A 27335-nucleotide genomic window follows, 5' to 3' on the forward strand; every position below is an offset into this window, starting at 1 on the left:
GATCCATACGCTATCCGATCCATACGCTATCCGATCCATATGCTATCCGATCCATACGCTATCCGATCCATACGCTATACGATCAATACGCTATCCGATCCATACGCTATCTGATCCATATGCTATCTGATCCATACGCTATCTGATCCATACGCTATCTGATCCATACGCTATCCAATCCATACGCTATCCGATCCATACGTTATGCAATCCATACGGTTGTTACTCGGCTTCGGGATTCAAGTCTTGTCCAGGAAAACTATAATAGGAAATTTGCAAAGCAAATTCCTTATAGTTTTCAGTAGTATGCGAGAAAGAGTCATCGGATTTACCAAAGTTGCGAGATTACTCCACGATTTCAACAGAGAGAAATTTGGATTATTGGAAAATTTAAAAGAAAACACGTTTTCGGTCAAAACACAAGTTCTAGACAAGATAGAGGAAATTCAAAGGTACCGGCGGAATCGGAAAAGAAAATGCAAGATTTCATTATAAAAGAGGCGTGTCCGTAAAATGTATAGTAAAGGCGTGGCGGCTTAATAATTGGGTGAAAAAAGCCGTTTTTGGAACGACGGGTCGTAAAAAACTTTAGCGCACCAATAAAGATGCACACGAATCTCTAGAATGCACTGGAAAAATCGGATTGAAAAAATATTGAAAAATGAGCGAGTTATGGGCGTTTCTGTGAAAATATTTGTGAAAAATAGTGATTTTCGGAAAAATATTTTAAACACTTTGTCATTTCTTCAACGTTTGGCGGTAGATTTTAAGATTTTAAAACCTGGAAACGTATTCTCCAAGATCTCCTGCTATCTTTAATGGCCTTTAAAGTTTTTCTAGGGTGTCGGAAGGCATAATTAAAAATTTTCAAAAAAAATAATTTTGGTCGATTTTGACGAAAATAAGCGAAAAAGGCCATATTTTTGACATTGTTTGGCCTGTCCCCTCCAAACTAGGCATAGCAGAAACATGGACAATGCAGTTCAAAAACCAAATGGCAATAACTTGAAAGATGAAATTGCAATTGAGATTTTAGTAACTTATTTTTTTGTCGAAAATAAATATTTTTTTCACCAAGAAATACAGAAAATCACAATTTAACTGAAACTTGATATAATAGGACCTCTTTCAACTATTTTTCAACCCCCCCACCCTCCCCCCCCCAGGGGGCCGGCCGATTGGATTTTGCTGGGGGGGTTGACAGACTTAATAAAGATAGGTTTAAACTTAATTTACTAAAATAGCAGTAAATTACAGTTCAATTCATAATTAATATAATCGGACAACTTTCAACTATTTCTCAACCCCCCAAGGCAAAATCCAATCGAAATAATCCAATTGAAATAATAGGACCTCTTTCAACNAAAATATCTATAAATGACAATTCAATGCAAACTTCTTATAATCAGACCACTTCAATTTTTACGCTTACACTTCAAGTTCTACTTCAATTTTTATGAGGACATCTTGGCACCAATCAAAAGTTCTACTACAATTTAGATGCTGACAGCTTGGCACAAATTGAAAATTAGGAAGCACAACCGGGTATGTGGAACCCTATGATTCAAATGAAAGGATCTCTTTATTAGCTATAAAGGGCTAATGAAATTTATTACAGATAGAATGAAAATCTGTAAGTTTTATCAAAATGGAAGATGTTGGAGGGAACGAGCTTGTCCTTTCAAACACCAATATAAAAACCAAGAAAACAGAAGAGGAACATATGCTCACAACAAGTAATATCTAAACTTTCAATCTTATATTCAATGAAAGAGATAGGGGAATGGAAAATGATTTTAAAATTTAACTCAAATTTAGATACATTTTTAAAGGTCGAGAAGTACAGACTATAGTAAAGGATGGAATCATTCCTATGATGAAGCATTCAAGGACGAGATAAGCTCTAACAGCAAAGCAACACTCCAGGATGAATTGCACGTTACGAGAAGCGAAAACAGCAAACCAATCTCTCCTAATTCTAGAACTACCAAGTAATTATTTTGGTTAAAAGGAAAATAGAATATGGAAATATGGCAGATAAAGTCTTTATCTGAATTTCAAAATGAAATAAAACAAAATAACGAATTTGCTTAAATAAGATCAGTAACAGGTTAAAAACTTGAACTTCTCAGGTGGACAGAGCAGAGGGAAACCCCCGAAGTTCCTAATAGAAAACAAGACAACAGAAGAGAAGTCCCTACTAGATCAAAGAAGACAAAGTAAAATTTTATTAAATTTGCTATACTATTTTTTAAAAAAGTACATTCCAGATAAATCTTTTATCATTAGGCAGTATAACCTCATCAACTAATTATTCAATTAGATAGTAATTCGACATGAAGAGCAAATAAATTAGCTGGTTACTATTAAAACATGTCCATAATCGTGTTATAAACCCATGTTAAATGTGCTAAATATCAGGGGAGAAGTGGAATCCTATGGTGATGAGAGAAGTTCAGTGGACTCTGTACGTGAGGACTAACCTGGGTGTTGACAAGGGTTCAGTAAACCCTGTATGTCAAGACTAACCAAGGTGTTGACAAGGGTTCAGTGAACTCTGTACGTGAGGACTAACCTGGGTGTTGACAAGGGTTCAGTGAACTCTGTACGTAATGACTAACCTGAGTGTTGACAAGGGTTCAGTGAACCCTGTATGTCAAGACTAACCTGGGTGTTGACAAGGGTTCAGTGAACTCTGTACGTAAAGACTAACCTGAGTGTTGACAAGGGTTCAGTGAACTCTGTATGTGATGACTAACCTGGGTGTTGACAAGGGTTCAGTGAACTCTGTACTCAGTGAACTCTGTACGTAAAGACTAACCTGAGTGTTGACAAGGGTTCAGTGAACCCTGTACGTGAAGACTGACCTGGGTGTTGACAAGGGTTCAGTGACCTCTGTACTGGCAAGAGGATTGAGGCTGTTGAGAAATTCTTTAAAGAGATCCATCACTAGCTCACTATGTGGAAACTCAAGGATCAAGTTTAATAGATTCAGATGATACCTAAATAGGAACAAAATGAAAATAGAGGAATTGGAAACAACAATTAAGACATCATATGTTTTTTTTTTTTACGTTAAAAGCCAGCAGTAACATGAGTCTGGGTACACTGCACATTGGGCAATTTATTTTTCATGTCCATTGAACTATCTAAAATAATGAGTCTAGTAGTGGTCTTTTCAGTGTTTTATGAGTCTCACTATAGTATACAGTAAACTTTTAAGAACATATTTCTCAATTAAAATTTTCTCGTTAACTCAATGTTAAAATCGATTATTTCTTTTTAATCATTATATTAAATTTCTTATTCTATATGAATTAGTTCGGAGATTTCTTCTAATTCTTCAAATGTCGTCTTTTCAGTAAAAATTCCAGAAAATCTTCAGAAAATGTTTATGAACAATGAAACATAAACCAATAACTGGATAAGATGACTTATTTTCGATAATAATAGTTCATTTTTATTTTCTTAATCCTATTCCTAAACAACTAATTATGACGTCGTTATTTAATAATTTAAAACATTCTCAAAATATGTGACCTAATAACCACAGCTTCAATCAACCTGCGGAACAATTGGCATCATGCGGATCACATCCTCAATAAATCTGCGGAACAATTGGCATCATGCGGATCACATCTTCAATAAATCTGCGGAACAATTGGCATCATGCGGATCACATCTTCAATAAATCTGCAGAACAATTGGCATAATTAAAAATAATCCTTTTTTTAGCTAAAAAACAAGGATTACACCATATCCTGTTAACTTAGTCAAATCTTCAGAGGGTTCCAACGAGAATTGGTAATGCACCTATTAAAGAGTAAAGTCAATTGAAATTACACCGACAGCCCCTTTACCTGTCATTTACTCCTGATAGATCCAGATTGAACCCGCGGCATTTATTAATATCTTCAATGTTGAAATAAATCCTAAAATAAATACGTCGAAAGTTTTCATCTGTTGGTATTTCTTCAATCCATCCGTTAGATCAATGAAAATGTCTAATGTCTAACTAAGTATCGTGTTTTTAGTTGTTAACTTATAAATTAACTTTACGCTAACTAAAGAAATTTTCAGATGTTAACAACATTTTTCCAAAACAAATAAGGTTTGGAACCTGTGAAATGTTACGGAAAATATTCCCCACTGGAAAATCGGTTCAGTGANCCCAACAATTTCCGCAAGTAGGCAGCGAAGTGCCCTTCTACCTCGATTTCTAAGTTAATAAATTAAGTAAATATTTTCTTTCCGGGAAATATGGTAGTTGTTTACCATATTTCCACTTTTTACGCCCCCAAATTCACTTTTTTTTTGGGGGGGGGGATTTTCCAGGGGTCGCGCTTCCCACTCGCCCCCCCCCCCACAAGTGAAATACAGATTAACGTAACGCCCTAGATTTATGTTACCTGGAAATATCAACTTTACTTTCTAAACTGTCCTTGAGAATTATATAGTTCACAAACTTGCCGCTAGGGGTTTCCCAAGTGCCCTGCAGCTGGTAGTGAAGTACAGGATGGAGGAAGTTGGGAGTAGATGCTCCCAGCTGATGAAATTGTTGAATTTGATCTGGGGTTAATCCTAGTTCAGTATCAACCTGAGTAGCTTCCTGAACAAACAAAAAATTATAATGTTCATGAAGTAAGGTTTCTGTAACAGGTATCCAGTCAACCATCTTTCATGTTTGACCCATCTTTATAAAGTTTAAAGTCAAATTTCCAAAAGTAACCATTTCTCTCTGAACGGAAATACGCGCAAGAACATCTTTTTTTCATCGTTGTTGCACCAGGGTTATTCATTTCATTTAAAAATAATTAAAGAAAATAAATATAATGAATAATTTTATCAGTCGTCTTTGCTGTTTCACAGTTTTATGGGTCCCCTTGTGTACATATAAATTTTACTTGAATGTCCTGATGTGAGATGGATGGAAGAGGAGGGGAAAATCTTACTTGAATATCCTGATGTGAGATGGATGGAAGAGGAGGGGGAAATCTTACTTGAATATCCTGATGTGAGATGGATGGAAGAGGAGGGGGAAATCTTACTTGAATGTCCTGATGTGAGATGGATGGAAGAGGAGGGGGAAATCTTACTTGAATATCCTGATGTGAGATGGATGGAAGAGGAGGGGGAAATCTTACTTGAATGTCCTGATGTGAGATGGATGGAAGAGGAGGGGGAAATCTTACTTGAATATCCTGATGTGAGATGGATGGAAGAGGAGGGGGATCCTGCAAAATTTCCGCCATTTTTTTCTACAAATGTGGAATATTCAGTTTTTATATCTAACAAAGTTGTGATGCAGAGATTTGTTAAAGTACTCCAAGAGAAGTTAAATTGTACGTTTGTTGTAGTTCAGTATTATTTAGCATAACAATTCTTGTGATTTAAACAGGTACAATCTGATACATATTTGATAATTTACTTACAAAATATTTACATTTAGGTAATTTTTGTGCATTATGTTAAAGTTTTCTTTAGGATGTAAAATATTATAAAAAGTATAAAACTGCTGTTTCAGGCCTCAGTAAAGTGATAGTACTGGCCGCCGAGGAATATAAATCCTTACACAATGTACATGACCCGGCCCGTACTATACAACTGACGNGGGGGGTGCATATCGGAAGCAGTTATCACATATGTAATCTGTGCTGCATGAAGTCTCTTGTAACAAACTTGTGATGCTCCCTACTAATGATATCTCGCTGCTGATCATGGTTGTGCAAAAGCTCCCGCTGCTGAATCTCTTCCTGGGCAAGGACGAGAAGCTCCCGTTGATGGATCTCTCCCTGAAGCAGATCACGCTGCTGTATATCTCCCTGGGCTAAAAGCAGTTCTCTCTGTTGTATTTCTCCAGCTAGTTCTTTAGAGGTACCCTACATTATACAATATATACGTTTATCGACTCAAAACAACTTGCATAGTTTCAACGTGGAACTATTTTTCCAATAATCTGGTTCCCTGACTTGGAACAAAATTATTTTAGAAACAAAGTTCATTTCGGTAAACGACAATTCAACTTTTTTAGAGATCAAGTGTGTTGACAAAAAAATGAGATAGTAAGTTGAAAGTTTGCCTGCAGACATTCAAATTTTGTTTGATCCATATAAAGATGAAAACTGGATGCTATAAGTCAAATTTTGTTTGATCCATATATAGATAAAAACTGGATGCTTTCTGACTTTTGCCTATATAATTAGTTAAATGGGAAAAGCTAGAGTGCACATTGAACAACATATAACTTCTTGTGATGACACCTTTGGTCTTAAGAAGGTCGAAATCCACTTCATGTCAACTACCGTTTTTTTCTATAACTATCAATGTTCCTTTTTAGACCCTTCTACGCTCAATATTCTCAATAAAATCACCTTATATTTACAGACAGGTCTATGTTTAGCTAGGGCCCACGAGTGCGCTGAACGGAAATCACAGAATTTACATTGATGAGGGGCCTCCCCTCTATCCTTGTATGCATGCTCTACGGCCTGGGTGCAACATCATTAACAAAAAGTACGAATTTAAATTTTTTTTAATTGTAGGTTTTTTTTTAAATAGTTTTTTAAAATAAAATGGTACGGGGCAAAGTTGATAAATTCAAATGTTCAGCTTTTTTCTCCTTTCTCTGTCTGCATGTCTGCAGGTTCTCTTTTTCTTGCCTCCTTTTGCCCGTCCATTTATGGCGCTGCTTTTGAAATTATGGATTTTTTTTTGTGTTTTATGGTTAAAGAGAGTGACCAGCTAGACATGGAAGTTGAACTGAGAGTGCAGAATTGCAGAGATATTTTACAGAATTTATTTGATACTTAAAAGACGTTTTAAAGTTTACAATTGATAAGCAAGAGCACAAATTCAATCTTTAAAATCCTCTCATGGATTGTCAAGGCCGGAAAAAATTACGTTAACATGAGAATCCATAACGATATCTGCAATACTGCACTCTCAGCTCAACTACCATGTCTAGCCGGTCAATCCCTTTAAATTAAGCTTTATCTAATAAGTTCGAATGAACTTATCTGCAAGTTTAAACCCAATAATATTTTTCATTTGGTATTTATTAACTCCAATCAAAATTTAATAATTTTCAGATTTGTTAGTGATCATTTCCTGAAGATAATAGCTGAACACTTTTCCACACTCCTTACATGGATAATTTCCTTCCTTTCGGTGAACATGTCTCTTGTGGCTGGACAAGGTTTTGTCTGTCAGAAACTCTTTATTGCACTGATCGCAAGAATACTTAATACCAAGATGGACCTAGGATAATAATTTTGTCTCTTTGAAACTCAAAAATTAGATCAGCTGAGTAAAATCTCGAAAATGTGAAAATAAATGAAACATACATTATAATATATATTTAAAATTGCTGACCCAAATCTTAAAAATATAAAACAAATTGACAATTAAAAATGTAAAAGAACTTAAAAACAGTTGACACGAATCTCAAAATGTAGAAACAGTTGACATGAATCTCAAAATGTAGAAACTTTTGACACAAATCTCAAAATGTAGAACCTTTTGACACGAATCTCAAAATGTAGAAACGTTTGACACAAATCTCAAAATGTAGAAACAGTTGACACAAATCTCAAAATGTAGAATTGACACAAATCTCATAATGTGGAAACAGTTGACACAAACCTCCAAATGTAGAAACTGTTGATAGAAATCTCAAAATGTAGAAACAGTTGACAAAAATCTAAAATGTAGAAACAGTTGACACGAATCTCAAAATGAAGAATTGACACAAATCTCATAATGTAGAAACAGTTGACACCAAATTTCAAAGTGTAGACACAGTTGACACAAATCTCAAAATGTAGAATTGACACAAATCTCAAAATGTAGAAACAGTTGACACAAACCTCCAAATGTAAAAACTGTTGATAGAAATCTCAAAATGTAGAAACAGTTGACACAAATCTCAAAAAGTAGAATTGACACAAATCTCAAAATGTAGAAACCGTTGGCACAAACCTCAAAATGTAGAAACCGTTTACAAAAACCTCCAAATGTAGAAACAGTTGACACGAATCTCAAAATGTAGAATCAGTTGACACAAATCTCAAAATGTAAAATTGACAAAAATCAATTTGAGAAAAATCTCTAAATGTAGAAACCGTTGACACCAAATTTCAAAGTGTAGACACAGTTGACACAAACCTCCAAATGTAGAAACTGTTGACAAAAATCTCAAAATGTAGAAACAGTTGACAAAAATCTCAAAAATGTAAAAGCAAGTAATAAAAACTGAACGAATAATTGCGTTGGACAGTGGACACAAACAAATATACAGAATAGTTCCACTAGAATCTAGATTGTATTCCATGCAGGACAAAGAAATTAAGACTTCACCATATAATCAAGTATTCTAATGAATATATCTTTGCAACCTAATGGTGTAAACCGTTGACATTTTAAACCTAGATCAATTGATTTAACAGAATTTATAGTTAGTAATATCTAAGGTCTACGACATCGGGTTGCTCAGATTAGGGATTGGAAAATAAAGGCTTTGTGGCAAAAACTTCATTCCTTTTCGTTTATTTGAATATATATATTCTTTATTTTTACCATTTTTTTATCATCTCTTGAGGTGTTAAGATCTAGCCAACTGAAGGTATCTTACATACACAAATACATATCCTAACATTTTGTTTTATTTACAAGATCAGCAAAACTATTCGTTAAATCTGTACTTTTACCTTTAAATACTTTTGAACAGTGTTCACAGATGATTTCATGACAATCAGCTCCATGATATTCACTCTAAATAGGCAGCAAAATAAAATTTTGAGGATTAATTGAAAAAAAACAAATCCGATTTAAAAAGTTTTAATTTAGAAGTTTAATATTTATAAAAAAATCATCCTCGATTACAATCTTTAAAATTAAACCCGCAGAGATTAAAAGGGACTGTGAATATAATTTCAGATGATTTAAAATTGAATGTCTGACCAATATTTATAAAATTATCCTGCTTTCTATCTGAAAATTAATTGTTTTTAATCATGATTTACTTAAATTGACTCCGCGGATTTATTAAAAAGAAACATTGAAGAATATTAACAAAATTCAAAAAATTTTTAAAATAGAAAAGGCGAAATATTCTCCTTTGTAACTTCATAGAGGTTTAAATAGTACCATTGTAAATCAGACAGTGTTTTTTTGTGTGATTTGCGTATTAAAGCATCAAAGAAAGAGAAAAAAGTTGAAAGAATTCAACACGATTTTAAAAAGAATAATATCTTCCTGATGCTTGCTGATATAAATCAGGAGGTCAAGCAAAATTACGTTGTCAGTCAATTTAATTCATAATTACAAGATTATTTTAGGACATTTATAAAACATTATTAGAAGATAAATGTTTTCTCAAAAACAAATTATTTTTATTTTTCTTCCTTGTGTTTTTCCAATGAGTAAGGTGTATAGTACTTTCGTCTACAAATACACATATCAACTAAACAACTATCATTTTATCATATCAACTAAACAAATATTATTTTATCATATCAACTAAACAACTATTATTTTATCATATCAACTAAACAACTATTATTTTATCATATCAACGAATCAAATATTATTTTATTATATCAAATAAACAACTATTATTTTATGACATCAACTGAACAATTTATTATTCTAAACACGGCAAAATTATATAAAAAAGGACTAAAAAAGATTTAAAAAGATTTTTACTTAAACTAGACTTTTAGGGCGTGAATAGGTTCCCTTTGTTTACATTGAAAACAAAAACGAACAAAAAAATTTGGCAGATTTTATAAAAGAATGTTGTGAAATCTCAAAGTTGTCAAAAATCGAATTTTGTTACAGGCAAATTTTTGAAAATTCGATCACCCATCATATACCTTCTTTGGGGTCATGTGAGGTCCCATTAAAAGTTTGGGCCCGATCGAATCAGCCGTTTTGACGTTTATTGGATACAACAAATAAACAAACAAACAAACAAACAAACAAAAAGGCAGACACTCAAGCAAAGTATATATAGATGCCGGTTATACCCATATCAGAATAAAAAGTATCCATCGAATATATAAATCAAATATTTTAAAATAAAAAGTGTGATAAGCCAAAGAACATGGATTTTTCATCATTTATTTGTTTTACAAAGAAACAGCGGATTCATATAATAAAGATTGATTCTTAGTATTAACAGTAACAATTTCAAAAAGTCCTCTTTATTAAAAATGTTATTTAAAAATGTTGTTTAACCCTATCTCTGTTGAGGTACTTGAAAACCAGGATATGCTGGGGGGGGGGATTATCATTAATATTGTTATTATTATCGTAATCGTTTATGTTATTTTAATTATTATTGTTATTGCTGTTATGTGTTCCTGCTAAAGTTTGATGAGTCTGGTTTAACACAGAGTTCGCAGATTTTTGGTTCAGCAAACGCATTTTCATGCCACTTTCTTATATGATTCTCCAGAACCCACTAAACAAATAATTACTCAAAATAGGATATACAAAAACAGGATATATAAAAATAGGATATAAAAAAATAGGATATATAAAAATAGGATATATAAAAATAGGATATAAAAAAATTGTGTAATAGAAAGACGGCCGTTTGAATCATTTCACGATTTTCAACAGTAAACTGACCCATTTTAGTAAATAACATATTCATGCTACAAGTAAAACTAGCTGCTGTATATCAACAAGTCGTCTTCCAGTTCCACAGTTATATAAATATCCAATATTCTGTTTTTTTAAATTCCTAAATAATGTGTAACATTACTTAAAGAGGTGGTATTTTGTGTCGTATAAAGAAAATAATTGTAATTCAGATATTACAACATATTTCATTTCCTGGTTTTATACTTGATGTTCTTTGTGAAGTTGTAAATGGATGAAATTGAAACATGTTTACCAAGGGATTGGATTACGAGCTATACCAGGTTTACGAGATATTTACGACTGTACAGAAAAGTTTTCAGCACCAAAATGTACTATTCTGAACTGACATGTACTATTCTGTGCTGAAATGCAAGCTATACTGTAATGTATTATATGTACTCAAAAGGTACTATTCATAATGGTACTAGCTATACAGAGCTGCATCGTATTGTACCGCAATTGTACTGCAATCTTACTGCAATCTTACTGCAACTGTACGGCAACTGTACTGCAACTGTACTACAACTGTACTGCAACTGCAACTGCAACTGCAACTGCAACTGCAACTGTACTGTACTGTACTGTACTGTACTGTACTTACATTTATATATTTGTATATAGTCAGCTGGCCATAACGACTAGACAAAATTGTTTGAATTGGTGTGAGAAAAACCTATGGGTAGCAAAGGCTGTAAAATTTGATTTTTTTCAAAATTCGAATTTTTTTCACATGGGCAACGGCTAGGGACCTCAGCTAGTATTAAATGTCCTGTTCTCTTCATAAATTATAACCTAACTTCAAATTCAGTTGACAAGCTATGAATTTGAATGAGAATAAAACAGTTATGCAGAATGTTTTGTAAGACGAGGTTATAAAAACTCTATCAGTGTAAAAACTACCTTTGTGCAGCATTCAAAACCACATGTTGGACAAAGAACACGGGGAGCTCCACCATTCGGTAAATTCCTGGGAACAATATCTATATAATAAAGCTCTTCGCTAATATACATATATATTTGTATGTTTATATAGACATAACTATAAAGCAATAATCAGAGCAGTTTCCCAGTTTTCATATTTATTCATACAAATAGTTTCGGATTCCTCCTCTTCAGTTATCTATATATATCAGGTTGTAATCTCCGTTTGTCTGTTTGTTTGTCCGATCATAACTCAAGAACCAATGAACCGATTTGCCTTACAAATTTGATTGGGGAACTCGAGAGACCCACGGAAATGTTCTTAGCATGGGGCTAAGTTGAGTGGGTCGACTTTAATCACGAAAATTCAAGTTCGGGTAAACGGCGGGAGTAACTTTTAGTAAACTTGGCAGCGATGGGTTCTCAAGCTAGTATATTTACATATATATATATGCTAAAGCTGTCCAAACAGCTGGACCGAATTTTTTTGAGGCAACTGTAGGGTACCCTTAGAGTAAAATAATTCCACGGGTAACGCCGGGCACATTAGCTAGTTAATAATCATAAAAATACTAACAAACAGGAAGGCATGGTCAAAAGAGCATAATGAGCACTTAGGTTAAAATCTGTTTTAAAAATTTTGACATTTCAAAATCAAGAAAACAAGAATTCCACCGTTTTCTGGTTATCTCAATATGTATTTGAATGTTTAAAGTTTTTGTATATTGTATATGTGAGTATACAGACCACACTGTATATATATATATTTAAAGTTTATGTATATTGTATATGTGAGTACACAGACCTCACTGTATATATATGTTTATGTATATGAATGTATATGTGGGTATACAGACCTCACTGTATGTTAATGTATATGAATGTATATGTGAGTATACAGACCTCACTGTATGTTTATGTATATGAATGTATATGTGGGTATACAGACCTCACTGTATGTTTATGTATATGAATGTATATGTAAGTATACAGACCTCACTGTATGTTTATGTATATGAATGTATATGTGGGTATACAGACCTCACTATATTTATGTTTATGTAAATGAATGTATATGTCGGTACTCGGACTAAGATCAATTTTTTACTGCTGATTAAGACCACGTTTTAATAATTTCCTGATGTTAATGATCTCCTTTATATACTACTGAACACAAGATTGTGAAGTATAGAATTGATTGTCTTCCATTAACAAGTTTACAACTTTGTTTTGGGTCTTGGGATCATGTTACATCTAAACCAAGTTTCATACATGCTATAGTAGTGCTTAGGATCCGGGTACAAAAAATATAAAAATACGGATCCCTGAGGTGAACTTAACAAAAATATACAGAATTAAATAATGAGAGATAAAAAAACCGACATTTGAAAATCAGGAAAAAGTTAGAGTATAAAAAATGGCAGAAATTATGTAATTTATGCTATATACAAAGTGGCGTGGGAAGATATTATTGTAAAATATTAAATGTCTTCATCCCCTTGCATAAAATTAAAAAAATCAAATACCTATCCCGTTTCGAAGGTTTCTCTTTGAAGCTGTTGTTGACTATTTTGTGAAACTTCTTTTCGTGGTCGCTCTAAATAGAAAAAAAGAAACTCATTCTCTGTTCCTTGATGAAATTGACGAAATTTCTTGATGCAGGGTGTCTCACGAAACATGACAGTTGGTTAATAGTTCTGAATGTCGTCTTCCATACACTGTATTATATATTATAGGCTATTTGCAGTTTATTTCGTTTAAAAAACCCTTTGCTCAAGTATATTTTACTTGGAAATTAATTTTGCTATAGTATGGCAAGCCGAACCCGTATAGCCTCCATCCCGCAATTTACTCACACGTAGAGTTGCGGCATCGCGCTCACCCATAGCCGCACCCCTATATCCTCCGGCTTAATGTATTTATTTTTAAATATTTATTATAGAGAAATGCAGCGTTAATTTAATATTTTAAAGGCGTCATGGCATTTATTATAACCTAAACATATCAATCAGATTTTTTGGTAATTTAAGTAAATTTTCTCGCTCACTGGGGCAATATTTGTTACATTTTTGTTAAACACTGTGATTTATTGATTTATTGTAATATTTTTTATGTCTGCTGACGTTAATCTTCTCTAAAAATGTTTTGAAAGTAAGGAGAAATTCAATCTTTACCAAAAATATCGCAGTTTTCTGTGCAATTCGGTTTTAAATTATTTAAGATCAGAAAAGAAGATAGATAGATAGATTTTCATAATTTTAAACCGAATTGCACGCAAAACTGTGTTTTTTTTTCTGGTAAAAATTGAATTTCTTTCTTCCTTCAAAAACATTTTTGGAGAAAATCAACATCATCAGGCGTGATTTTAGTAGAAAGTCGAAAAACATTTAGCCGGATAATAAAGGGGTGCGGCTAGGAAGCGCGTTGCCGCAACTCTAACTTTGTGAGTAAATTGCGGGATGAAGGCGATGAGGATGCAGCTTGCCTTACTCCCCTCACACAATAGCATTTTAAATTCATCTTTTGTTTTGATACGATATAAAAATTGTGTAGGACAAATTAACAGTAGGCTGTGATGAAGCAACAACCATAGTAAAAACAAGGGAATACAAAACACTTAAAATCTGTTTAGATTTGCTTACCCGACATTTTTCTGTTTTAAACATGAGTCCACAGCTGGAACAGATTAGTAAATCCGCTAAATACTGATCATGGCAGGTACTTACGTGAGAGTACAGTTCAGTCTAATAAATCTTTTTTTTAAGAAAAAAGTATTTTACAAATTGAAAACAAAAGGTGATTTCTCAACATTGAAACTTATGATTAAAGAAACTGAGATCGAAACTTTTGTGTGGCATTTTGTTGCCCTTGAAAACTTGATCTCGAAATTAATGTGGAGACTTTTATATTTGAGGATTAATGTTAGATTCTTTCATTTTTGTAATCCCTGCAAGGTATGACCACTCCAGGATATCGAAGAATCAATTTTATCCGTAGATCTGCGTAAGATGGAGATCAATGCTTGATCCCGATATGCACAATACAAAAGTTTTAACTTCTGAGCACTTTCCAATATATCTAGTTATTTTTCTATATCCTTGATCCTTGCAATCTGGTGTCGTGGACAGTAGATATTTTAACTTTAAAGTTCCCCTTGAACAATTAGTCCAAGTCTGAAATATCAAAGGTCTACACCATCAGGTTGCAAAGATAAAGGGATTACAAAATCATAGTTTGAGGCAAGTGCACATTTTTGTTACAAAATTAAGATGTCGGGGAATTTTGTCAACATTAAAAATTAAGTTTAAAATACTGAAAACCTTCTAAAAAAGTTTCCTTGGTTTCAAATCTTTGTTTACATTTCTTGCAGACAAATTTGCCCAGGTTAGACAGCATTCTTTTATCACAGTTCGTCCTGAAATAAAAAAAATGAATTATCAATTTTAATTCATCAATTTGTTAATTCATCAATTCGCCTATTCATTATTTTATTAATTCATTAAAGGTCTCGATTATCTTTCGCCACATTTATTTTTTTTCATAATATGTTTTAATTGTTATGATCTGAGAGTTACTTATAAAAACATTTATTCCTGCTTCGAGGATGTATAGTAATGAAGACGACATTTTCATATTTTCCAAGAATGTTCGAAAACAAGTTGTAAATATTATTTTAAAAAACAAAATCAAAACTAGTATGAAATATAAAATATATACAAATGTGGCGAAAGATAATTGATGACTATAGGTTGTAATATCTGAATGATTTGTTTGAAATTACATTGATTTTTTACGGTCTAAGTCGTATGTTGCAATTTTCTCAATTTGTATGGACGCCATGTTATTCGGTATGAGACGTTTTTAACAATTTTCTCCTTATAGACGCAACAGATAGAAGTAAGATTAGTAGCGATTGAATGCGCTTTTTATCGCATTAAGCCTATACCCCCTTTCAGTTTTCGCGAACACTCCCTTTAATATAAAATAAAAGGTAAGAGAGCATGTTGTCATTACGAAATAACTAATTTAATGTCAATATTGATCTATTCTTCTTTCACGCTCTGAAATAATTTCCATTCTTAAACAGTCTGAGCGTAAAAGAATGAAAATTCTAAACCTTCAGTGTAAGAATAAGCACTTTTAAATGCTAGGAAGCCTACAATATTGAAATTTAATCTCCTTAAACCTTGTATTAATGGGAGTTCTTGCACGATACTATGGAACCGAACAGATATGATATGATAAATACCGATCATTATACTATTAAATTTCATTTTCATTTAATTTATTCTTATCAATTTTTGATATAACTGCATATTAATCAGGAAACATCGAACTTTTGTTATATTCAAAAAATAATTTTCTAAATAATATGCAAATAAAATCTGTTCTAAATAATATTTAAATAAAAATCTTCTAAATAAAATTTAATTAAAAATGTTCTAAATAATATTTAAATAAAAAATGTTCTAACTTGACGTGGTCCTTCCAGGGTTTAGGTGAGTTGAAAGTGGTTTGACACACTTGGCATTGGTAGGCGTAGGTCTTGAAGTGTTTAACTAGAATATGGTCAACTGCCCTAGGTAAATATAAGATTAAAGATTTGACACACTTGGCATTGGTAGGCGTAGGTCTTGTAGAGTTTAACTAGAATATGGTCAACTACTCTAAATACATATAAGATAATTTGGCATTGGTAGGCGTAGGTCTAGTAGTGTTTAACTAGAATATGGTCAACTACTCTATATACATATAAGATAACTTGGCATTGGTAGGCGTAGGTCTAGTAGTGTTTAACTAGAATATGGTCAACTAATCTATGTGCATATAAGATTACAGGGGCTAACCTCTAGGAACAATTATCCAAGTGGAAACTTTATGAATAAAGAAACCAAATTTTAAGTAGTATTTTCCAACCTTGGCTCGGGGGGCTTAAGAGGAAGGGGAGGGGATATACAATACATCCAAATCCGGCCCTCCCCCCCTGTTACAGAGTTATGACAAGCTGCCACTTGGCTTTGCTTTTATAAGAAAATATAGATATAATCATAAAAAACTGAAAAATAAGAAGAGTAAATAAATACCTGTCTATTAAACATATTCGTAAACTTGCCCTTTGTACAATTGATGAGGTAAGCTCCTAAGATAAAAACAATGAAATATTGAAAACAAATGATGTTGAAAATCATGATAATGATGAAAACAAAACCAACTGCAGATAACAATGTCAAAATTATGAAAATCATAAAAAATTAAATAAAAAAATAATGATATTACATTAACTTGACAATAATACATTTGATCTAAATATAATACCATAATTCTTGACCATAATTAAATGACTTACTTTTTTACAGAGAAAGCATGTTATAGCTCCGAGATCCAAGTTAGGTGAAGAAAAATAAACCTCCAAATCCTCACATTCACCTAATTTATAAAAAAAATAAAAAAATTTATTTAAATTATAAAAATAATTGGGTAAAGGTTTATAATATTCAAAAAGTGAGGGGTGGGGGTGGGGGATGAATAAAAAACCTAGTCATACATTTTTGTTTTGTTTTAATGAAGAACGAAAGAGACAGCGATTGTTGTATGACCTATTTTCAAATGTATTTAAACTAGGAAACATTATTATAAGTAAAAAAGCTTGAACTTACTATTTCAAACCAAAAAAAAAAAATGCTCTGGAAGGGAAAACGGTTGTCCGGTTGTCCGCCTTGAGGGTGTTAATTTTTTTCTTCAAAGCATTCCCTTCATTTATGAAAATAATTTTTACCCACAGTAGTTCTTTATGTTTACCCGGGGCGGAAATAGTCGATTTTTGGGGGGAATCAATTGAATTTTTAGGTAAGAAGAATCAGAAAGACTGAAAAAAAAACATGCATATTGGACCCAATTTTTCATTCCTTTTCTCAAATAATCAAAAATCTTCTCAAGAGGACCAAGAAACCACTGTTAAATCAGCCTGTAGTTCCAGCCAGGTAAAAGCACAAGTCTATTCCGTAATACATTTTTAGATGTTTTTGCTTAGTTATTTTAAGAAAATCGCTGGAGTTATGTCTGGCCCCAGGCAATCTCACCCCCCAGCACTTTCCCTTACAAAACGCTGTTTCAGAGTATTGAATGATTCCAATGATGATTTTTATACTCTTTTCTCTCTCCTATCCCAACTTAACAGTAATCCACTAATTCCTTCCAAAATGTCGTCTTCTCCCCTTATTAACATTTGTACCCACTAAACTACATATTCTTCATAGTTTTTATATACATATTTTATTATACATTTTTAAACTAAATATTCTCCATAGTCTTTACACACGTATTTATTATATCTGTATCTCTGTTCTGAACTTCTATATCTTGCTGATTCTCTTTCCAATACTGTGGTCCCATCATGTAGTGTTGCTAAGAAATCCCACTAAGCCTCTCGCAATTGGCTTACTTTAAAGCGAGTTTATTCTACCTGTGATCGTGGATTATAAACAATAAATCATAGTGCTCATTAAACAGCCAAATAGCAGAGAGGAAAGATAAAAAGTTTAAGATGGAAAGTGTTAGATAGATTGGATACAACAGCTACCACCCCCACCTTCATACATATCAACTTCAACTAGATCATTCCTTCCTTCTGTTTTCTTCCTCCCAATTTTTCCCCACCAAACCAATAATCTTTTTTGCCATTCCGGCAAAACGCATATCAATCAATCAACCAATCAATCAATCAATGTAACCTAATTGTGAGCACCGATCTAAAAATCGTTTCTCGGACAGGGTTGGAGGATAGGGTTTTCTTTTCTCGTATTTTCTTATCTCTCCCTTCTCCTCCTCCTCCAAATTCTCATCACCATGTGATCCATCAAAACTCAAATCCTGAAAAGAAAAGCAAATTAATTAAAAACTAAGTATTTTTAGTTTTCTTTTTTCTCGGGGCAATTAATTCCCCTGTATTTGTACTTTTCAACAGTTGTTTAAATTCACTAGGTTTGGGAAAAATGTCTTAAATTTTCACAAAAAAATACAAACAATAATATATTGTGGACGTGGTGGGTATATAAATTATATAATGATTCAATTTAAATCAAAGAGAACAGAAAAAATTCATTATCATTATTTATAATAGAGTCGACTAATTCACTTTCTTATAAAGATCAATCAATCGATCAATCAGACTTCTAGGGACAACCTATGACCATATCAAAAGATAATAAACTATAAAACTAATTTAAATATTATTTGATAACCGAACATAAAATTTTATTTAAAAACATATACTTTTCAAATCAAATAGAAAAATGTGCTTTAATCCACGAAACTGAAAAGATATGGAAATTTTCTCTGAAAATTAAGTAAAATATTTTTGGTTTTGAAACTTTTGGAAGAAATATTTAATACTCTTTATCATATTTTCATATTTATCTTGTAAAAAAAAAATTCGTTAACCCTGCACAAGAACTTGAAATATAAGACCGAAAATAATGAATTTGAACTGCCAACCACCGGTTCAATCACTGATTCAAATCCTTTCTTAATATTTTAACTTTGAATCGGTGGTTAAATTTGAACCAGTAGTAAGTAATTTAGCGTCGTATCTCAAATTGATTAAATTCAGTCCTGGGTCTCATGAACATTGAATTTACCTCATGATACTGATTTTCTCTGTCATCCTCGTCATCTCTGTATTCTTCATCACTATGAATCTTTATATCTATTTTTACATCATCCTCTGGCCTCTGATGAACTCTATCTGGCCTCTGATGAACTCCATCCTCCACTTTGCTGCCTCCCTCTTGAAGAGTTTGTAGGAAGAGACCGCCATGAGAGAAAGAAAAATCAGGTTCCTAAAATCAGAAAAAATATTAAACAGTTTTCTAGGAGAATAGAAGAAATGTATATGCGGTAAAACTATTAAGAAAGGCAACCACGAGTGAATTCTAAAAAATTATTGGTTTAGAAAATAATGAAAGAAATGGAAGATCAACAACATAACATACAACCCTGCCATATAAAATTGTTAAAATTTAGGCTCAAACTCTATAACATACAGCAAATTTGTTCATTATAATTAATCTGCTTAATACTGCAGAATAATATCCCATTGAGATTGAAGTATCGGAGGCCAAGTCAAATAATATCCACTACATTTAGGACAGGGTGTACCAAATTTAATGGAATTAAACCTAAAATTTTAGCAGTAAAGTTTACCCAACTAATTTTTATTTCTTCGGTACACCCCTCTGTCCAGATAGCACAGGGAATTTCTTTATTCTGCAATAACTATCCATATAACTAAAACTACTAACCCAAACCTATTTAAACCTAGCCAAACCTAAGCTACTAACCATAGTTACTAACAACACTGAGATTTTATAAGAAAGAGGCACAAAAAAAATTGTAATAAAAAAGGAGAAAAAAATTAAAAATAAATAAAAACAATATAGTATAAGGATACCTTACAAAAAATAAAGTACAGAAAAAAATTCAAAATATAAAATAGGGGAGATATGATTCAAGTCTGGAAAATCCATCATGGACATGATCATGTGGATAAAAACAAATGGATTAGCTCAGCCTATGCACCTGGTGAAAATGAAAGACAAACCAGAATGTCCAGTGATCCTTTGAATCTGAAGTTACCTGTTGTGCACACCGAAATACGAAGAAACTTTTTTAGTGCAAGAGTTATCAGTATCAATATGTGGAATGATATTCCATATGAAATCAAAAGTGCTGGAAACCTGAACATTTTCAAAAACAAGCTCGATAACTGGCTAAATTCCTGAACGGCCAATGAAGTCGGAAAAGAGATGTTTTAAATTATCACACCCGTGATATATAAACATAATCACACCAATTAAACTAATTAAAACCTTTGTATCCTCTGCAATATAAATTAATCTGCTCAATACTGCAGTATAATATCCCACCTTTGTATCCTCTTCAATATAAATTAATCTGTTAAATACTGCAGCATAATATCCCACCTTTGCATCCTCTGCAATATCAATTAATCTGTCCAATACTGCAGCATAATATCCCACCATTGTATCATCTTCAATATAAATTAATCTGTCCAATACTGCAGCATAATATCCCACCTTTGTATCCTCTGCAATATCAATTAATCTGTCCAATACTGCAGCATAATATCCCACCTTTCTATCCTCTGCAATATCAATTAATCTGTTCAATACAGCAGCATAATATCCCACCTTTGTATCCTCTGCAGTATCAATTAATCTGTTCAATACAGCAGCATAATATCCCACCTTTGTATCCTCTGCAGTATCAATTAATCTGTTAAATACTGCAGTATAATATCCCACCTTTGTATCCTCTGCAATATCAATTAATCTGTTCAATACTGCAGGATAATATCCCACCTTTATATCCTCTGCAATATCAATTAATCTGTTCAATACTGCAGCATAATATCCTACCTTTGTATCCTCTGCAGTATCAATTAATCTGTTCAATACTGCAGCATAATATCCCACCTTTGTATCATCTTCAATATCCCACCTTTGTATCCTCTGCAATATCAATTAATCTGTTCAATACTGCAGCATAATATCCTACCTTTGTATCCTCTGCAATATTAATTAATCTGTCCAATACTGCAGCATAATATCCCACCTTTGTATCCTCTGCAATATCAATTAATCTGTCCAATGTTGAGGATTCCTTGATAATTTCCTTTACCTCATNATGTAATTCATAAGAGTTAAAAGGATACAATGCACTATGTTATCCTTTTAACCAGTGCTAAGGATCCATTTAAATTTGATGCGGATCCGTATCCTTTGCGATAATCAATTTCTTATATATAATCAATTACAAAATTTGTGCATTTCTATATATATATATATATTTTCAGGGTATTATCAACTGAATTGGGGTAAATTAATGACTTTTAGGTGAAAATAAATGAATTTATGGGGAAAATGCAACAAAAAAATGAAAAAACTTCACCTTTCAATGTCAAATTTTCATTTTTTCACAAAGAGAATTCATAAAAACTCATTCATTTTTCCCTAACAATCATTAATTTACCCCAAATCAGTTAACAATACCCTGGTTGATTGAATGAAAAAACTTGCCTTATGATGTACAATTTTATTTTTACTTTTTTCAGATCTACAACTTTCCTTTATACTTTTTCACCCCCTCCTTACCCTATTCATGATTTATCATCATTGTTTTGTTTAAAATGTACACTGTACAGTGTACATCCATCTATTTATTTACAATTCTTATTCGCTTATAATGGGCCAACCAATCAAAACAACCAACTCTGGTTAGGCGGGTCCAAACTACATAGTAAATTGTGATTTATTATTTGTATTATCTCTTGCTTTGTAGTTGAATAAAAATATGAATATGAAATATGAACTTACACCCCTTTTCATGATTTACTTTCGAAAATATAAACCTTTAATACTAGACCTGCAAGGATTGTAAGAAACTTCCAAATATTTCTTTTGCCAGCAAGGATTTGGGATTTTCTTCCAAACAGTCTAAAATCCTGCAATAGCAAGAACCATTAATCCTGATCAACTTTGTTTTGATTCAGCTTTCAAACAGAACAAAATAATTTTATAGTTTTCACCAATTTTACTCTGCATTTTTCTGCATAAAATTGATTACATTCAATTGCGGTTCTTCCATACTTGCGGTTTTATATTGCACAAATATTGAGGAAAATTAGCAGAAATAAATATTTTTTTTGGATATACAACAGCGATTCTTTCTCCATAACACTCTAATAGAGGTTATAGGGGTACCATTGTTAATCTGGTATAAACCACTCTAATTTGCAACAGATAAAAGCATTATCGATCTCCTAAGTCGAATCATTTACCCAAAGCGAAGCGTTTTAAGTTCCTGGTATTTAAAAAGGGACTTCAGACATAACTTTAACTCTTTTTCTAACTTGATAAATATCAAACTATTGCTGAAATCAAAATGTCAATTTCAAAAATAAACTAAAAACTTAAAAACTTAATCATACAGAAATTACATATTCACTATACAGACCATTTGATATCGGAAATATATCCTCAAATAATTACCTAATGTATGGTTTGGTAAAGTTGAAGGTATTAACAGCAGTGCATCCTAAACTCTGTATAGAAGTGAGATCTAGATACACACTAGATATATTTAATTCCTCGTCATCCTTTGCAGAATATATTTAACCATAGTTTTAATCAAGGTGTGTACATTTAATGTCGGGGTATAGGATTTGTGTACATTTTCATGTGAAAGTTTTTTGACAACTCATGAACAGGAAAAAGCTAAATAACCAAATGTTTGAAAATAAACAGGAAATTTTCTAGAGAACGATTTCTACACCCCCCCCCCTTACTAAAAAAATATAAATGAAATTTCAATTTTTCAAGGGCCCATAGCCTTTCCTAGCTTCAGCGCTCGGCCCCCTTGCCAATGCCTGTCTTAGCCGCAGAAATCGGACCACCTTCCCCACTACCTACATGTTTACATACCGAAAAAATGTAAACATGTATTTTTAAGATTAAAGAATGCTTTTAACTAGCGATTTCTATTTTCTTTTCTGACACTATTCTATGAAACTTTTGTGTACTTTATTCTTACTCACTTCATGGTGAATTTTATTATGAACGTGCTATATATATGAAGTTAAAATAGCTGTACATTATCGCACGGAGTTTCTCTAAAAAATTTAGGAGATTTCCTGAATATTTTTTTCAACATAAATATAAATAAAATTTTATTTTATATTTTTATTTTTGCTTTCTTAAAAAGCTTAAAAAGATTAGAAATTCTGAAGTGGAATACTTTCAAATTGAATTAAAATTAAATCAAATATCCTTTGGTGATAACAAAGGGCTTTCTTACTTGAATAATAATGCTTATAAATTGGAGGAGATGTTTTAATATATCAATTTTATCTTTGTACATCTTTCATGATTATTCTGTTGACTATTTGATACTATTCTAGTTTATTAAATCCAACATTTAAAACTNTACTGTACTTGTACTTCTTTCGTTAATAAAAATTTGAAGAAAAATAATTGAAGGTTTTGGACTGATTTATTTCTGAAGGTTTTCGCCGTATAGACTAGCTAAAAAGACACGTACAATCTCGATAACGAGAAATTTCTGCCCAGAAACTTTTTAACACTACGAACCAAAATAATAGTGTTGTAAATAGTTGATTTAAATATATGATAAAATGGTTTATATTCCTGCTTAAAATATACAAAGTTTGTTAATACTCCAGTTTCTGACTTCCATACGCCACTACTCCTCACAAGCCCTCCCATTCTAAACCTGAAATAAAATGTTTAAAAGGGCTCGGTGCTTCACAATAACAAAAAAATCTCGTTTCTTTAGCCTGAACAAAATGCGATGCTCGGTCCAAATACGCAGCGCCCATTGCACGGCAGCAAAAATCTCGGTCGCGTAATTTAAGATAAGCTAGATATAGAACTGAACTGAAGGAAGGAGTTTAATTTGACGCTGTTTGGACGGATTGTTGGTATCCTTTGGTTTTGCATAAGATAGAGTTTTAAAAAGGCCAAATATCTTAAAAACATTTTCAAATCTTTGTTTTGACCTATTTCTGTTCAGTGAGAGCGAATGCCGCAAAAATAAAAAGATTTTAACTTTTTAAAAAAATTAAGGAGGGGAGTTTTAAAAAAACATATTTAATCCACAAGGGCTAGTTTTGATCAGATTTCATAAATTTTTTTTTATTTTCTAAAAAGTAAGCCTAATATTATTTATCCCTGTTTACCTGTTTTAATCGTCTTTGCTAAGTAGAGCGCAGAATGCCGCTAAGACTAGTGAAAACTTCAAGGTTTAGAAAATTTTTACCTGTTTACTTTAGAGAAACCCTCTTAGTTGTTTACATTTTATTATACATATAAAGATTTTTACTGTAATTTTGTTCAATAAAACTTTGAAAGAGAGAGAAAACCCCTCTTCTTTCTGTATAAGCTGTAGAAGATGTAGAATGTAAACGCGCACTTATAATTTCTTCATAATCAAGCCCTTTTTACATTTAAAGTTGGGATTTTATCATTGAAGTCATTAAAAATGAAAATTTTTTTCATTTTTATCATTTTTTAGGGCATTTTAAAAAAAACTTGTGAAATAAAAATGAAAATTTTTTTCTTACTGTTTTGTGGTTGATAAAATATAGACATAAAATAGACATAAAAATCGTATACTAGGACAGACCCAGCTGTAGAAGATGTAGAATGTAAACGCGCACTTATAATTTCTTCATAATCAAGCCCTTTTTACATTTAAAGTTGGGTCCGTCCCAGAGAACGATTTTTGGTAAATATAATAATCGTATGTTACTTTTCCAGAATATACTAAATAATGCTTGCCATCATATATGCACTATGGTACAATTAAAGGTATGTATTTTTCTGAGGTAATTTCCTACTGTACGATATTTGGACCCCCTTAGGGGGGGGGGGGGGGTAATCACCGCCACCCAAACGTGTTTTCCATAGTTAAACTAATCCTCTCTTTTTCCACTTTTTAAAAAATAAAAATTTCAGGCTAGGTTCAGTATCTTGTCGGAGTTTAAAGATACGTTCTCTAATCTGAAATCTACAAGCGATGTTCAGGTGACTTATTTGCATAGTTTTTAACAAAATATATAGTTTTTACGAAAATGCATAGTTTTTAACAAAAATTTTATGAAAATGTATATCGAGATGTACATTTGAATACAAAATGTAATTTTTTCAATATTTTGTACAATTTCAGATTTCATGCGGACGTGGAGTATTCTCAACCCATAGGTACATATGTTTTTAAAAGATAGGAAAATTTTTGTGGTGCACCCCTACTTACGGGAAGTGAGATGTGTTTTTAATACATATTACATGAAAACTTCTTGAGATATTGGAATGTAAGGATTAAGAATTGTGTGGTCAAAAAATTACTTTTCTAGGATAATTTTAGCGAGTCTCAGTAGCTTTTTGGAGAATATATTTAAGGTATTTATATTCGCCAGTTTTCAACAATTTTTTTTATTTTTATTTGTTACAAATAATTTTTTTTGGAATGTTTGAATTTGCAATTAAAAGTCAATATAGGTAAACGCAAAATCTGAAAATATTTAAACAAGATTTTTTTTCGAGGATTTGGACCAGGAGCAAGATGATGCAATTCTCATCATTCCAGATGTTGATAATAAGTGGTAAGTGGTAAAATAATAACAGCCGTAGCCAATAGTGATAACCATACCCATAGTTAATAGCAATAGTCATAGCCATGAGCTAGAATCTACTAGAACTAGGAATTTATAAATTTTTATTCACTATTTCTTTTATTTAAAGATTACTGGATAGATTTAATGTAATTCATAAGAGTTAAAAGGATACAATGCACTATGTTATCCTTTTAACCAGTGCTAAGGATCCATTTAAATTTGATGCGGATCCGTATCCTGGATCCGCACTTTTAAAAAAATGGATCCGGATCCTAAAACTTGATAAACCATTCAGAAATGAGGAAATTATATAATCTCTTTTTTTTCAAAAGTTCAGATTGGGGTTTTAGGAGCAAAGTTTTTATGCAGTTTTTGGTTGATATTTTACCCCTTGGATCCGGATCCGTGGATCCGCATATTTTTGAGGATCTGGATCCTGATCCAGGAAGCCAAAATCTTGCGGATCCGGATCCTAAGCACTGAACCCTTGGCTGAGAAATCCAAGATTTCTATTTGGACAGGAGAATTGTTAATTCATTGTGTCTCTGCATGCAATTCTAGAGGGTTCCTTTATATTAATTCACCTGTATTTTATTTTAGTTTGGAGGACTTTTTGCGGATTTTGTACGGCGTTGAGGAAGGAAACCGTGTTGATCATCAACTTATAGAATTGTTTCATCTAATAGGAATAGATATTGCGCAGTTCATTTCAGAGATACAACCTTCATATATATCTCAGGTCAAAATATTGAATAATTTCGAGAGATAATTGTTACTTTTCAAGTTGATTTGCATTAAAATACAGTGAGACTCATAAGTACTAACATTAGAGGATGACATTTTATCAATATGATGGATATTTGATGGTGTTGTGAAGAAAATAATTTTACCCAAATCTTTACTATTCATAATGGTTCTTGTAAAGTGTACATTGCACAATAGCAGTGTTACACATTCATCATGACTTCAAAATTGATCATATGCCCCCTGTAATATGTTTTTTATTGTAATCTAGTATGTTAACAAATTTCAACTTTTTCTTTGAAATGACTGTTTTTTATTAAATTTTCAGGTTTATGGTCTGAAATCTGTAGGATTTGGAAGATTAGACACTGAATCCTTTGCAAGGATTGAACCTGGATCCTTTGCTAGAATTGATCCCCTTCTCAGCCTTGAAATAGAAGAGGAACTACTCCGATACGATGATCTTGAAACTATTCTTCCGTCACATACAATAAACCCTACACAGACTATTCTTACATCAAGGGAAGGGTGCAGAGAATAAAAAATACTAGCCAAAGTGCCCAGCGTTACTCGTGGGGAAAACATTTTTGAATGTTGAAAAAAATTTGCCTTTGTTACTTCCCGGGCACTCATGGTTTTCATCAAAAAATTGCAGTCCATTCTGTATTTAATATTGAGAAATAGATAATTTTAATTAAGAAGTAATTTGAAGTCAAGTTTATTCTTTTTGATAGCTAGTTTTTCCCCGAAAATTTCCTTATTTCCCCAACTCTGGAGAAAAAAAATCCAAAATCCTAGAAAATGTGCTGGG

At 32.3% G+C, this 27335-nt stretch overlaps 3 protein-coding genes and 1 long non-coding RNA gene across 4 annotated transcripts; 1 reads left to right on the forward strand and 3 right to left on the reverse strand.

Moving 5' to 3' along the window:
• Positions 1–2867: 2867 nt before the first annotated feature.
• LOC111696046 (uncharacterized) lies at positions 2868–6486 on the reverse strand (the record flags this gene model as incomplete). Its single annotated transcript, XM_023465568.1, is given in 5 exon segments — positions 2868–3002; positions 3861–3932; positions 4410–4609; positions 5193–5879; positions 6372–6486. Coding segments are annotated over 4 exon segments (467 nt in total), but the record flags the coding sequence as incomplete, so codon positions are not given.
• A 2160-nt stretch (positions 6487–8646) lies between these two features.
• LOC111696027 (uncharacterized) lies at positions 8647–21749 on the reverse strand. The gene is made up of 15 exons (XM_023465544.1): positions 21741–21749; positions 21145–21267; positions 20664–21098; positions 19206–19406; positions 18300–18438; positions 16916–16995; positions 16653–16708; positions 16043–16147; positions 14905–14983; positions 14211–14312; positions 13095–13165; positions 11548–11614; positions 10362–10462; positions 9402–9441; positions 8647–8769 (listed from the first exon to the last, which is right to left on the reverse strand). Exons 1-15 carry the CDS (start codon positions 21747–21749, stop codon positions 8647–8649), a joined length of 1731 nt encoding a protein of 576 aa, XP_023321312.1.
• A 300-nt stretch (positions 21750–22049) lies between these two features.
• LOC111696037 (uncharacterized) lies at positions 22050–22743 on the reverse strand. Its single transcript, XR_002763990.1, has 2 exons — positions 22638–22743; positions 22050–22090 (listed from the first exon to the last, which is right to left on the reverse strand). It is a non-coding gene; the product is annotated as an uncharacterized LOC111696037 (long non-coding RNA).
• Positions 22744–24919: 2176 nt separating this feature from the next.
• On the forward strand, positions 24920–27080 carry LOC111696033 (uncharacterized). The gene is made up of 7 exons (XM_023465553.1): positions 24920–24974; positions 25122–25190; positions 25333–25367; positions 25520–25565; positions 25710–25768; positions 26381–26519; positions 26853–27080. Exons 1-7 carry the CDS (start codon positions 24960–24962, stop codon positions 27063–27065), a joined length of 576 nt encoding a protein of 191 aa, XP_023321321.1. The 5' UTR covers positions 24920–24959; the 3' UTR covers positions 27066–27080.
• Positions 27081–27335: the final 255 nt, after the last annotated feature.

Source organism: Eurytemora carolleeae, unplaced genomic scaffold (genome assembly GCF_000591075.1).
Source record: "Eurytemora carolleeae unplaced genomic scaffold, Eaff_2.0 scaffold246, whole genome shotgun sequence".
NCBI classification, from domain to species: Eukaryota; Metazoa; Arthropoda; class Copepoda; order Calanoida; family Temoridae; genus Eurytemora; species Eurytemora carolleeae.

Bases quoted from the DNA above. Each gene is read 5' to 3' on its own strand.
- LOC111696033 (XM_023465553.1), top strand. The intron at 25,368-25,519 runs GTACATATGTTT...TTACTTTTCTAG, and splicing joins GGAGTATTCTCAACCCATAG to GATAATTTTAGCGAGTCTCA. The intron at 26,520-26,852 runs GTCAAAATATTG...TTAAATTTTCAG, and splicing joins AACCTTCATATATATCTCAG to GTTTATGGTCTGAAATCTGT.
- LOC111696027 (XM_023465544.1), bottom strand. The intron at 16,996-18,299 runs GTTACATTGATT...TTTATAAATTAG, and splicing joins AGATCGGTGCTCACAATTAG to GTGAATGTGAGGATTTGGAG. The intron at 13,166-14,210 runs GTAAGCAAATCT...TTTTCTATTTAG, and splicing joins TTAAAACAGAAAAATGTCGG to AGCGACCACGAAAAGAAGTT.